At 40.1% G+C, this 15,167-nt stretch overlaps 1 protein-coding gene across 1 annotated transcript in view; it reads right to left on the reverse strand.

The window, feature by feature from the left end:
• Nucleotides 1-251: 251 nt before the first annotated feature.
• ghrhrl (growth hormone releasing hormone receptor, like) overlaps nt 252-15,167 on the reverse strand; it is a gene marked incomplete at both ends in the record, with an annotated part of 59,755 nt that continues 44,839 nt past the window's right edge. Inside the window, 6 exons of the mRNA XM_084163348.1 lie at nt 252-353; nt 8,620-8,661; nt 11,166-11,295; nt 13,824-13,915; nt 14,522-14,591; nt 14,890-14,950. Coding sequence (XP_084019474.1) covers nt 252-353; nt 8,620-8,661; nt 11,166-11,295; nt 13,824-13,915; nt 14,522-14,591; nt 14,890-14,950 — 497 coding nt within the window. The remainder of the gene's footprint in view (nt 354-8,619; nt 8,662-11,165; nt 11,296-13,823; nt 13,916-14,521; nt 14,592-14,889; nt 14,951-15,167) is intronic.

The raw sequence follows: 15,167 nt of genomic DNA on the forward strand, positions 1-15,167 counted from the left end.
CTTTAGAAATGAGATTGTGATGAGATAAGGGAGGACATTGTATGTTTCAAGGACACAATGCACAGCACTCGCTCCTAAAAGTACATTATCAATGTGTGGAGGCCACAGGAAAGAGAAGAATAACATTACTTTAGTGTCCAATGTAAACAGATATCCAATGGAAACTTGTCTTCCGCTTGATTCCAACCCCTCCGAAATACACACATACAACACAGAGGTTGGAGAGGAAGAGGAGGGGTAGATGAAGAGCACTAGAACGGTGTGTCCATCTGACTACCCTTGGCACCGGGCAGTACCACTCTGTAGCTGCTATCCTGCCACCTCAGCCATCTCATATGGATCTCCTTCTGGACCTGATAGAAACAGACACACACCCAAAGACCTTCTATAAAACCTTCATAAACCTTCTAAAGCCTCTACAAACCATCTATAGACCCATCACCCCTTCTATGTACCACTTTTTTAAATGGGTTTTATATTAAAGACATGTAATTTAACTGTAAAAAAGTATGACCTTTTAATGTGCCATGAACACAACCAGTCATGATGTTTTCATCTGATTGTCAAACAAATCACTTCAAAAAGTAGGTTGCCTTTGCACGTTAATTCAAAAATAATTCCAGTGTTTGAACTCTGAACTGTGCACCCACCAACTGTCCTTCAATTTGCATGTGGCTGAAACGGAGTGAGCAAAACAACACACCTCTGTCTTACTATATGTAGCCCATGTATCAGATGCTGTCTGGCCAAAAAGAGTATGACATGCCATACTCTTTTTGGCCAGACAAAATCAAATACAATGCCTACAGTAATTCTACACTGCCTTGAACTTTTTTCTAATTTTTCTGACTTAACATTTAATTTAATTTCTTTCCTACAGATCTACACAGCCTACTCCACATTTTCAAAGCAAAATAAAGTTATAGAAAATATGACAAATTAAGACTTTAAAAAAAACTGAAATATCATTGTCTCCACACCCCTGAGTTAATACTTGGTGGAAGCACCTTTCGCAGCCATTACAGCTGTGAATCATTTTCATTAAGATTCTACCAACTTTTCACAACTCTTAGGGCAACATATATCCATCGTAAAAATAAAAATAAATTGTAAGTTTGGTTGGGGATCATTGATGGACAGTAATATTTAAACCTTGTCTCTGATTTTTTAAAGCAGATTTAAGTCAGGTCTGAGACTAGACCACTCAGGAACACTCAACACCTCTTGAAAAGCCATTGTGGAGTGTATTTTGCATAAAAATATGTGTAATTGTCCCGCAGAAAAATTAAACCCTATCCCAGAATGCTCCTTTAATATTTATTTTGATCCTAACAAACTCCCCAGTCCCTGCCGGTGACAAGCATATCCATAACATGATGCTGCCACCACAATACTTGAAAATACAAAGGGATCAACAACATTGCATTCACTCCATATTACTGGCTTGTATGACAAAGTGAAAAGAAAGAGGGGAGTTTGTCAGGATCAATATACATTTGAAAGGAGCAAAGCCCAGGTAAAAAGTTAGTCTTCTGAAAACCTTGTGTGTGTGTGTGTGCGTGCGTGCGTGCGTGTATGTATGTATGTATGTATACAGTGCATTCAGAAAGTATTCAGACCCCTTCCCTTTTTCCACATTGTTATGTTACAGCCTTATTCTAAAATATATTAAAATAATTTTTTTCCTCATCAATCTACACACAACAAGTTTTTAGAATTTTTGCAAATAAAATAAAATAAATGAAATACCTTATTTACATAAGTATTCAGACCCTTTGCTATGAGACTCGAAATTGAGCTCAGGTGCATTATGTTTCCATTGATCATCCTTGAGATGTTTCTAACACTTGATTGGAGACCACCTGTGGTAAATTCAATAGATTGGACATGATTTGGAAAGGCACACACCTGTCTATATAAGGTCCCACAGTTGACAGTGCATGTCAGAGCAAAAACCAAGCCATGAGGTCGAAGGAATTGTCCGTAGAGCTCCGAGACAGGATTGTGTTGAGGCACAGATTTGGGGAAGGGTACCAAAAAATGTCTGCAGCATTGAAGGTCCCCAAGAACACAGTGGCCATTCTTAAATGGAAGACATTTGGAACCACCAAGACTCTTCCTAGAGCTGGCTGCCCGGCCAAACTCAGCAATCAGGGGAGAAGGGCCTTGGTCAGGGAGGTGACCAAGAACCTGATGGTCACTCTGACAGGGCTCCAGAGTTCCTCTGTGGAGATGGGAGAACCTTCCAGAAGGACAACCATCTCTGCAGCACTCCACCAATCAGGCCTTTATTGTAGAGTGGCCAGACGGAAGCCACTCCTCAGTAAAAGGCACATGACAGCCCGCTTTGAGTTTGCCAAAAGGCACCTAAAGGACTCTCAGACCATGAGAAACAAGATTCTCTGGTCTGATGAAACCAAGATTTAACTCTTCGGCCTGAATGCCAAGCATCACGTCTTGAGGAAACCTGGCACCATCCCTATGGTTAAGCATTGTGGTGGCAGCATCATGCTGTGGGGATGTTTTTCAGCGGCAGGGACTGGGAGACTAGTCAGGATCGAGGGAATGATGAACAGAGCAAAGTACAGAGAGATCCTTGATGAAAACCTGCTCCAGAGCGCTCAGGACCTCAGACTGGGGCAAAGGTTCACCTTCCAACAGGACAATGACCCTAAGCACATAGCCAAAACAGCGCAGGAGTGGCTTCGGGAACAAGTCTGTGAATGTCCTCGAGTTGCCCAGCCAGAGCCCGGACTTCAACCCGATCGAACATCTCTGGAGAGACCTGAAAATAGCTGTGCAGCGACGCTCCCCATCCAACCTGACAGAGCTTGAGAGGATCTGCAGAAAATAATGGAAGAAACTCCCCAAATACAGATGTGCCAAGCTTGTAGCGTCATACCCAAGAAGACTCAAGGCTGTTATCGCTGCCAAAGGTGCTTCAACAAAGTACTGAGTAAAGGGTCTGAATACTTATGTAAATGTGATATTTCAGTTTTGTATTTTTAATACATTTGCAAAAAATCTAAAAGCCTGTTATTGCTTTGTCATTATGGGGTAAAAAACCCAAAAACAATTTAATCAATTTCAGAATAAGGCTGTAACGTAACAAAATGTGGAAAAAGTCAAGGGGTCTGAATACTTTCCGAATGCACTGTATATATACACACTACATAACCAAAAGTATGTGGACACTTGCTCGTCGAACATCTAATTCCAAAATCACGGCCATTAATATGGAGTTGGTCCCCCTTTTGCTGCTTTAACAGCCGCCACTCTTCTGGAAAGGCTTTCCACTACACTACCGGTCAAAAGTTTTAGAACACCTACTCATTCAAGGGTTTTTCTTTATTTTTACTATTTTCTACATTGTAGAATAATAGTGAAGACATCGGAACTATGAAATAACACATATGGAATCATATAGTAACCAAAAAAAAGTGTTAAACTAATCAAAATATATTTTAGATTCTTCAAATAGCCACCCTTTGCCTTGATGACAGCTTTGCACACCCTTGGCATTATCTCAACCTGCTTCATGAGGTAGTCACCTGGAATGCATTTCAATTAACAGGTGTGCCTTTTTAAAAGTTAATTTGTGGAATTTCTTTCCTTCTTAATGCGTTTGAGCCAATCAGTTGTGAAGATAGCCCTATTTTGTAAAAGACCAAGCCCATATTATGGCAAGAACAGCTCAAATAAGCAAAGAGAAACGACAGTCCATCATTAGTTTAAAACATGAAGGTCAGTCAATAATGACAATTTCAAGAACTTTGAAAGTTTCTTCAAGTGCAGTCGCAAAAACCATCAAGCGCTATGATGAAATTGGCTACCATGAGGACCGCCACAGGAATGGAAGACCCATAGTTATCTCTGCTGCAGAGGATAAGTTCATTAGAGTTACCAGCCTCAGAAATTGGAGCCCAAATAAATGCTTCACAGAGTTCAAGTAATAGACACATCTCAACATCAACTTTTCAGAGGAGACTGTGTGAATCAGGCCTTCATGGTCGAATTGTTGCAAAGAAACCACTACTAAAGGACACCAATAAGAAGAAGAGACTTGCTTGGGCCAAGAAACACGGGCAATGGTAATTAGACCAGTGGAAATGTGTCCTTTGGTCTGGAGTCCAAATTTGAGATTTTTGGTTCCAACCGCAGTGTCTTTGTGAGACGCAGTGTGGGTGAACGGATAATCACTGCATGTGTATTTCCCACCGTAAAGCATGGAGGAGGAGGTGTTATGGTGTGGGGGTGCTTTGCTGGTGACACTGTCTGTGATTTATTTAGAATTCAAGGCACACTTAACCAGCATGGCCACCACAGCATTCTGCACCGATGCGCCATCCCATCTGGTTTGGGCTTTGTGGGACTATCATTTGTTTTTCAACAGGACAATGACCCAACACACCTCCAGGCTGTGTAAGGGCTATTTTACCAAGAAGGAGAGTGAGTGCTGCATCAGATGACCTGGCCTCCACAATCCCACAACCTCAACCAAATTGAGATGGTTTGGGATGAGTTGGACAGCAGAGTGAAGCAAAAGCAGCCAACAAGTGCTCAGCATATGTGGGAACTCCTTCAAGACTGTTGAAAAAGCATTCCAGGTGAAGCTGGTTGAGAGAATGCCAAGAGTGTGCAAAGCTGTCATCAAGGCAAAGGGTGGCTATTTGAAGAATCTCAAATCTCAAAAATATTTGTTTAACAATGTTTTGGTTACTACATGATTCCATGTGTTATTTCATCGTTTTGATGTCTTTACTATTATTCTACAATGTAGAAAATAGTAAAAATAAAGAAAAACCCTTGAATGAGTAGGTGTTCTAAAACTTTTGACCGGTAGTGTAGATGTTGGAACATTGCTGCAGGGATTTGCTTCCATTCAGCCACAAGAGCATTAGTGAGGTCAGGTACTGATGTTGGGCGATTAGGTCCCCTGTAGCTCAGTTGGTAGAGCATGGCGCTTGCAACGCCAGTGTTGTGGGTTCATTTCCCACGGGGGGCCAGTATGAAAAATGTATGCACTCACTATCTGTAAGTCGCTCTGGATAAGAGCGTCTGCTAAAATGACTAAAATGTTTAGGCCTGGCACGCAGTCGGCGTTCCAATTCATCCCAAAGGTGGTCAATGGGGTTGAGGTCTGGGCTCTGTGCAGGCAAGTCAAGAAAGGGCCTTTCCCAAACTGTTGCCACAAAGATGGAAGCACAGAATCGTCTAGAATGTCATTGTATGCAGTAGCATTAAGATTTCCCTTCACTGAAATGGGCCTAGCCCGAACCATGAAAAACAGCCCCAGACCACTATTCCTCCTCCACCAAACTTCACAGTTGGCACTATGCATTGGGGCAGGTAGCGTTCTCCTGGCATCCGCCAAACCCAGATTTGTTCGTCGGACTGCCAGATGGTGAAGCATGATTCATCACTTCAGAGAACGCGTTTCCACTGCTCCAGAGTCCAACGGCGGCAAGCTTTACACCACTCCAGCCGACGCTTGGCATTGCACATAGGGATCTTAGGCTTTTGTGCGGCTGCTCGGCCATATAAACCCATTTCATGAAGATCCTGACAAACAGTTATTGTGCTGACATTAATTCCAGAGGCAGTTTGGAACTCGGTAGTGAGTGTTGCAACCGAGGACAGACGATTTGTACCCGCTTCGCGCTTCAGCACTCGGCGGTCCCGTTCTGTGAGCTTGTGTGGCCTGCCACATCGCGGCTGAGCCGTTGTTGCTCCTTGACATTTCCACTTCACAATAACAGCACTTACAGTTGACGGGGGAAAGGTGGCATCCTATGACTGTACCACGTTGAAAGACTGAGCTCTTCAGTAATGCCATTCTTCTGCCAATGTTTGTCTATGGAGATTGCATGGCTGTGTGCTCTATTTTACAGTGTGTATATATATATATATACACACATACATACATATATACATACTACCGTTCAAAAGTTTGGGGTCACTTAGAAATGTCCTTGTTTTCGAAAGAAAAGCAATTTTTTTGTCCATTAAAATAACATCAAATTGATCAGAAATACAGTATAGACATTGTTAATGTTGTAAATGGATATTGTAGCTGGAAACGTCTGATTTTTTATGGAATATCTACATAGTCGTACAGAGGCCCATTATCAGCAACCATCAGTTCTGTGTTCCAACGGCACGTTGTGTTTGCTAATCCAAGTTTATCATTTTAAAAGAAGCAATAAAACTGGCCTTCTTGAGACTAGTTGAGTATCTGGAGCATCAGCAATTGTGGGTTCGATTACAGGCTCAAAATGGACAGAAACAAATAACTTTCTTCTGAAACTCGTCAGTCTATTCTTGTTCTGAGAAATGAAGGCTATTCCATGTGAGAAATTGCCAACAAACTGAAGATCTCGTACAACGCTGTGTACTACTCCCTTCACAGAACAGCGCAAACTGGCTCTAACCAGAATAGAAAGAGGAGTGGGAGGCCCCGGTGCACAACTGAGCAAGAGGACAAATACATTAGTGTCTAGTTTGAGAAACAGACGCCTCACAGGTCCTCAACTGGCAGCTTCATTAAATAGTACCCGCAAAACACCAGTCTTAACGTCAACAGTGAAGAGGCGACTCCGGGATGCTGACCTTCTAGGCAGAGTTGCAAAGAAAAAGCCATATCTCAGACTGCCCATCTTAATCTTTTATTTTTATTGGCCTGTCTAAGATATGGCTTTTTCTTTGCAACTCTGCCTAGACGGTCAGCATCCCGGAGTTGCCTCTTCACTGTTGTCTCTTCACTGTTGTCCCAAAACATTGAAATAAAAAAAATTCTGCAGGACAATTACACACATTATTTTGCCAAAGACACCAGAATGGCTTTCCAAGAGGTGTTGAGTGTTCCTGATTAGTCTCAGTCCTGACTTAAATTTTGCTTGAAAATCAGAAAAAATATTATAATAATAATAATAATATGCCATTTAGCAGACGCTTTTATCCAAAGCGACTTACAGTCATGCGTGCATACATTTTTGTGTATGGGTGGTCCCGGGGATCGAACCCACTACCTTGGCGTTACAAGCGCCGTGCTCTACCAGCTGAGCTACAGAGGACCACATATTGCTGTCCATCAATGATTCCCAACCAAATTTAATGAGCTTGAGAGATTTTGACAAAAACAATGGATGTTGCCCTAAAAGTTGTTCAAAGTTGGTATAATCTTATTCCAAATAATTCACAGCTGTAATGGCTGCCAAAGGTGCTTCCACCAAGTATTAACTCCTGGGGGTTGAGACTTATTCAAATATAATATTACATTTTTAGTTTTAGTTTTTTTTAGGAAAATGTTCTATAACTTTTTTTCCACTTTGAAAATGTGGAGTAGGTTGTGTAGATCTGTACGAAACAAATCACAAATTCAAGGGGGTGTAGATTTTCTATAGAGGCTAACCCTTCATGTCCTCTGCCTCGACGACGATGGCAGTATTATCAGCAGCATCTGTCTTTTTACTAATGAAATGTGTTAATTTAGATAATTTTTATGTTAAAATTAAATCTTCTTTCTTTCTTTCTTTTTCTTTTCTCTGCCCCGCTCTGAAAGCACCTCAGCTTCATTTAAATGAAAGTCACATTTGCAATCATATCGTGTGAAAAAATGCACGGGAACTCTGTCAGGGTGGAACAGTCCATTATTATTAAACAGTCTGTGGGTGATTAATGACACTTTCTACTATTATGAGAAAAACGTGGATTATAGTAATATGGATATTAAATATATGTATATGGAAATAAATTATTGATTATGAATTATCAGGTGTAAGGATTCATTTACTTTTTTGTGACCTCATTAACCTGGGCACACTGGCCAGGCAAAACCCCCCGCCCTCCCCATTTCCTTTGCAACTTTGAAGCTTCCCGAAAGATTTTGCTCCTGCTGAACCAACCTGCTGAAGAAAGACACATTTATGGTGGTGGAGAGAAATGTTTGTGTGTTTGTAGGGTGAGAAACAGATTTGAACATGTGGCACTGTGTGACAACGCACAAGGGTCGTAATACAAGGGTCGTGGGTTTCATTCCTGATGGGGTCACATAAACTGAAATGTAAGCACTCACTGTATCGTAAGTTGCTTTGGAAAAACATCTGCGTAATCGCTTATATTGTATTATTCTAATGCTTTATATCAAAGCAACATCTACAGAGCAGTATGGTTGGTGTGTATTAAAGGCCCAGTGCAGTCAAAAGCAGATTTTTCCTGTGTTTTATAACATATTGTACAACAGCTAATGAAACTAACACTGTAAAAGTGTGAAAACATTTGATCAGTGTTATTTCCTGGTTGAAAATACAATCAACACAGGACCTTCTAAATCAGCAGATTTGCATGGGTGGGAGTTTCTGCTTTCATGGTGACAACATCATGAGATAAATTGGTTAATAAACCAATAACAAAGAGAGTTCCAAACCTCTCTGCCAATAACAGCTAGTTTCAGTTCTCCCCTTCCCACTCAGACCACTCCCAGACAATCCTAGCTAAATTCTAAAAAGCAATGGAAAATCTATTACAGTAAGGTACTTCATCGTTACCCAGGAATTGTTTGATAATTATATAAAAAACGGCTGCATTGGGCCTTTAAAGGTGGAACATTAGGCTACTCACCTCTTGATTGAGAAAGCAGTAGAGAATTGCGACAATCAGCCCCTACAAGAGGTTATATAATCAACTATCAATATTCAAACCAATTAAGCACACAGATGTTCTCAACAGTTAAGAGAAGAACAGTGGGTAGTATAATTGTAAATAAAGCCATAAAAGGTATATGATACAGTGCATTCGGAAAGTATTCAGACCCCTTTACTTTTTTCAAATTTTGTTACGTTACAACCTTATTCTAAAATGGATTAAATAGTTTTTTTCCCTCATCAATCTACACACAATATCCCACAATGACAAGGCAAAAACAGGTTTTAGAAATGTTTGCAAATGTATACAAAATAAACAACTGAAATATCACATTTACATAAGTATTCAGACCCTTTACTTAGTATTTTGTTGAAGCACCTTTGGCAGCCTTGAGTCTTCTTGGGTATGAAGATACAAGCTTGGCACACCTGTATTTGGGGAGTTTCTCCCATTCTTCTCTGCAGAGCCTCTCAAGCTCTGTCAGGTTGGATGGGGAGCGTCGCTGCACAGCTATTTTCTGGTCTCTCCAGAGATGTTTGATCGGGTTCAAGTCCGGGCTCTGGCTGGGCCACTCAAGGACATTCAGAGACTTGTCCCGAAGCCACTCCTGCGCTGTCATGGCTGTGTGCTTAGGGTCGTTGTCCTGTTTGAAGGTGAACCTTCACCCCAGTCTGAGGTCCTGAGCACTCTGGAGCAGTTTTGCATCAAGGATCTCTCTGTACATTGCTCCGTTCATCTTTCCCTCGATCCTGACTAGTCTCCCAGTCCCTGCCGCTGAAAAACATCCCCACAGCATTATGCTGCCACCACCATGCTTCACAGTAGGGATGGTGCCAGGTTTCCTCCAGACGTGATGCTTAGCATTCAGGCACATGTGCCTTTTACTGAGGAGTGGCTTCCGTCTGGCCACTCTACCATAAACGTCCTTCTGGAAGGTATTCCCATCTACACAGAGGAACTCTGGAGCTCTGTCAGAGTGACCATTGGGTTCTTGGTCACCTCCATGACCAAGGCCCCAATTGCTCAGTTCGAATGGGCGGCCAGCTCTAGGAAGAGTCTTGGTGGGTCTAAACTTCTTCCATTTAAGAATGATGGAGGCCACTGTGTTCTTGGGGACCTTCAATGCTGCAGCCATGTTTTGGTACCCTTCCCCAGATCTGTCTCGGAGCTCTACAGACAATTCCTTTGACCTCATGGCTTGGTATTTGCTCTGACATGCACTGTCAACTGTGGGACATTATATAGACAGGTGTGTGCCTTTCCAAATCCTGTCCAATGAATTGAATTTACCACAGGTGGACTCCCATCAAGTTGTAGAAACATCTCAAGGATGATCAATGGAAACAGGATGCACCTGAGCTCAATTTCGAGTCTCATAGCAAAGGGTCTGAATACTTAAGTAAATAAGGAATTTACATAAGTAAAATCTAAAAACCTGTTTTCGCTTTGTCATTATGGGTTATTGTGTGTTGAAATTTAATAAATTTTAGAATAAGTCTGTAACATAACAAAATGTGGATTAAGTCAAGGGGTCTGAATACTTTCCGAATGCACTGTATATAGCACATTCATTTTGCTTTCTCTAAACTGCTTAATGTAGGTAACTGCTCTATTTTTCAATAACTGTTTTACTGGCTGTAAAAGTGCTATCCATGCCAGGCGTAATTTACGTAAATTAGAGGTATATACACATATTCATGACATACTGTATAAATACCACATACAGTGAGCTCCAAAAGTATTGGGACAGTAAACCTTTTTTGTTTTGTTTTGACTCTGTACTCCAGCACTTTGGATTTAAAATGATACAATGACTATGAGGTTGAAGTGCAGACTGTCTGCTTTAATTTGAGGGTATTTTCATCCATATCGGGTGAACCGTTTAGAAATTACAGTACTTCTTGTACATTTTAGGGGACCAAAAGTATTGGGACAAATTCCCTTATGTGTATTAAAGTAGTAAAGAGTTAAGTATTTGGTTCCATATTCATAGCACGCAATGACTACATGAAACATGTGACTCTACAAATTTGTTGGATGCATTTGCTGTTTGTTTTTGTTGTTTTTCAGATAGTTTTGTGCCTAATGTAGTGTCATTTTGGAGTCACGTTTATTGTAAATAAGAATATAATTAGTTTCTAAGTATCTACATGAATGTGGATGCTACCATGATTACAGAATAATCCTGAATGAATCGTGAATAATGATGAGTGAGAAAGTTACTGAGGCACAAATATCATACCCCCAAGACATGCTAGCCTCTCACCATTACAATAGCAGGGGAGGTTAGCATTTTTTGCGGGGATATGATATTTGTACCCAATTTATAAGGCAATATATCTACTTCATAAGACTGCATGCCTGTGTGTGTGTCTGTGTCTCTGTGTGTGTCTCTGTGTGTGTGTGCTTGCTTGCTTGCGTTGGTGTTTACACATATTCAAAGTGAGTGTAGTATCTGAGAGTGTGTATTTGTTTGTGTGTGCAGGCCAAGCGAGAGAGCGTGTGTAAAAGGATTAGAATACCTGAAAGGACCCCATGCAGAGCTCGATGCAGAGGCGCACGCTAACATTGAAGTAGTCAGGCAGGAAGTTAAACACCATGTAGTGGGTCCCAAAGAGAGGGATGAGGAGGAGAGTGGACTTAGTCAGCCGTCTGGCAGAGTGGAGGAAAGAGGGAGTGAGGAAAAGAGAGAATAAGCTTGAGTAATAAGCTCTGGGGGTGTTCTTGTTAACATGTTTATAAGTATGCATGTGATTATGTACAAGAATGCATTTCAAAGCCAATTTTACATTTACGTGTGGGAGCATACCGGTATTATATTATGGTATAAGTACAAGTAATCTTTTTTTACCAGTCTACTTGACTGACCTTGGCTAAGAATATAATAGGATCTACATATGCATGAGGGCTTTCGGGGCTCAAGTCAATTACTCTGCACTGTCCTCTAATAAGGTGTTCATCTGCTAAGCCTTTCGAGGGGTGAAGTGGTGTAGGTGGTCCGTTGTCAGACAGACTGCAGTGACTCAGTGGTGGGTGAATCAGACCTCACACACATGAAAACATGCTCCCTTCCCTCAGACCTTGACGACTCTCCTACCTGGATACAAAAGGACTGGATAGGTATAAGTGATAGGTAGACTTTCCGAAATTGTTTTCACCTATTAAACCAGTCCTTTCAGATCTGCGAGGGAGTGTTATCAAGGTGGTGCGATGTGAGTGGGAAGGGAGTGAGTTTTACAGAAATGGAATGCAGCCCTATGATTACAGAATGTAGACCATCAGCAGACAAATGAACTATAGGAACCGAAATTAACTGTAGGAAATGAAAATAACTAAAATTCATTTAAATTAACTGTAGGAACTGAAATAAACTGTAACTCCAGTTCTAAGTTCAATACCTGTATTGAAAAACCTATTAATGTAGCTCATTAGCCTCTTAAGGATCGGACCCTTTTTTTAAATGTTCACCTAAAATGACATACCCAAATCTAACTACCTGTAGCTCAGGACCTGAAGAAAGGATATGCATATTCCTGACACCATTTGAAAGGAAACACTTTGAAGTTTGTGGAAATGTGAAATTAATGTAGGAGAATATAACACATTAGATCTGGTAAAAGATAGTACAAACAAAAAAAACATGCCTTTTCTATTATTTTTTGGGTTCCATCATCTTTAAAATGCAAGAGAAAGGCCACAATATAATATTGCATTTTAGGCACAACAGATTTTGGCCACTAGATGGCAGCAGTGTGTGTGCAAAGTTTCAGATTGATTTTGTATCAAGTCTGCCAAAATGTGCCGAATTGGTTAATTGATACATTTTCTAGTACATAGCTATAGAGAACATACAAAAATGATATGGTAATACAAAATGTAAGTTTACACACATTCACGGGAATGTCATACATGATGGATCATTAGCTTATACACTAACTTTCACACATCTAGATGGACGGGCAGGGTGGGTGTGGAGCCAGAGACAGCAGGGGTTCAAACTGTAGAACCCAGTTCCTACATTTGAAAATAAAAATTGATTTTATCAAATAAAACTATGCTACATTTTATCTCTGGGACCCTTAGGATGACAAATCAGAGCAAGATTACTGAATGTAAGTACATTATTTACCTTCAGAGGTGAACGTATCAAACCAGTTGCCGTGATACGTTTTTTGTTGTTGTGCACTCTCCTCAAACAATAGCATGGTATTTTTTCACTGTAATAGCTACTGTAAATTGGACAGTGCAGTTAGAATGTTTGTATCTTTGAAGGATTTTATGTAATCTATCACAAGACATCTAGTGGCCCTTTTGGGTACTTCAGATTATCACAGGTGTCTGTAATTATCTCTGGCCCTCTGTGTGGCCTTAATCAAATGTAGAATACAGATGAAGATGCTTTTAAAATAAAAAATGGAATGCCAAAGCTGTAAAACATATACCCTAAATATAAACCATCAACGTATCGAATACCATTAGTGTTTAGTATGAGGGTTTCAGTATGAAATATCCTTTATATTTTTATTTACACACTTATTTATTTTACTATGTCAATATGTGTTTGTTGTCAATGTTTTGGCGTCAAACTGGTGGCAGTTGTGAAAAAAGTCAATAGTTGGACGGGTTGCAGAGGTAATTGAAAATAATGCCATTGTTGATTAGATGCTTTTTTCATTAATTAGGCTATTTTCTCCTGAACCATATGGTTTATCTACTAAAATCTCATGGACACGGATATAAAAAAAAATAGATACTATTTATGAATTCATTTAAAAAAAAGATATTCAAGTATAAATTACCAAAGTTACGATAAATTGACATAGATGTTTTCTTAATGACCAAAATTACTGAAGATTCCGGCTTTGCAACCCTACTCAGAATAAACAGTCACTCATAGTGGTTATGATGACTTTGTCTGTGTCCTAAAAATGGAGACTAGGAAAGTTGGCTTCACTCAAATCTCCCATTTATATGTAGCAGACAGACATTATGATAGATAGTCTACAGTAGATATCATCTATAGATTGTATCCTATCATCGCCTCCCCCTGTCTTATCCAGTCAGATAACTTCATATTAGAACTGCTCAATAACATCATCTCTCCACTGACCTAGGAAACCCAACTTTTTGTCCAATTACATTGTTCCTCTTTTTTATCATCCAATGAAAAGACTCCTCACCTGTACTGGTCTGAGTTGTTGAACTGGATCAGGCGAGGGTTCAGTTTCTGTATCAGGATTCTGATTATGTTCATGAAGAGGATGAAATTGACCTGTTGATAAAAAAGTATTTAACACAAATAAAAAAGCTCTGTTTTTTAATCAATGATTTAATCAATCCATTTTTAAAGCCCTTTTTTTAAATCAGCAGTTGTCATAAAGTGCTTTACAGTAACACAACACCAGTACAAATCTAGAAAATAAGGGAGACAGAATAAAAATATTCCCAAGAGGATTCAATAAAGTAAACTAAACAAACAATATTCCTCAATTTCTGGGTTGCATTGACATGATGGCAACAGTGAAGACACAATCTGTACAGCATAGGACAAAGGCCACAATGGGATAGGACAACCTGCTGTGTTGACTATTGGTTGTTCAAGCCCAACAATAGATGTAATCTTTATATGACACTAAAACACCTGAATGAATTAAACACAACCAAACAATTAAGAGCCCTGATGGTACCCTTCCCAGAATCAACGGAGACATATCAGACAAGCTTAAAACCCTTCCCTTTTAAAAAACATTATTTAAAAGTAGGCACATACAGTAACAACCACAAGTGCGCTGTGACATAAATGACAGATAATCGGTGTGTCCCTTTAAGACATAATGACACATTGTGTATGACTGATACCCCCATAGGGCCTAGTCACCCCAATAGAAACCACGATTGGCCCTTTGATGATCCACCAATAGGGAGAGTCCTCGTTGATATCCCAGCATCTGTAGGAGGAGAGGGTAACGATTGGTCAGACAAAACTCTATAACAGAGATACAGACAGTACAGTACATAAAGGCCCTTCAGCAATTTCAGTCTCTGGTGGGAGTAAGAACAACAAGAGCCTTTCTCAGTGCATAATATACTTACATGTAAACACTGTACAACCCTTTTGAGAATAGCGAGTTACAAATCACAAACCATTTTCTAGAGGAAAGGAAATGGCCTCAATTAAGGATAATACCCGATAAGGGTTATCATACATTGAGTACTGGGAGAGTAAAATTACAGAGTAATACTCACTCAGTATCCTCAAAATACACCCTGGACCCAATCCATATGACTATGAAGATGATGGGTACGCCTGAAAATGAGTGCAAAAAGTCAAGAAAGAAACTTGAAAAGGAAAAGTGAGTGTAGATAGAAGGAGGAACATTTGTTATACCGGTCAGTTCAAACCCTTATGCTGCTCGGCTTAACATGAGAGACTTAAACAGCAATTATGTAATAAGATGCACATTTTGGCATAGTCTGCAGGATGTAACAATTATATGCTAAGATGTCGCACTTACTGAGTAATT

Source organism: Coregonus lavaretus (assembly GCF_964263955.1).
Source record: "Coregonus lavaretus genome assembly, chromosome: 6".
NCBI lineage: Eukaryota > Metazoa > Chordata > Actinopteri > Salmoniformes > Salmonidae > Coregonus > Coregonus lavaretus.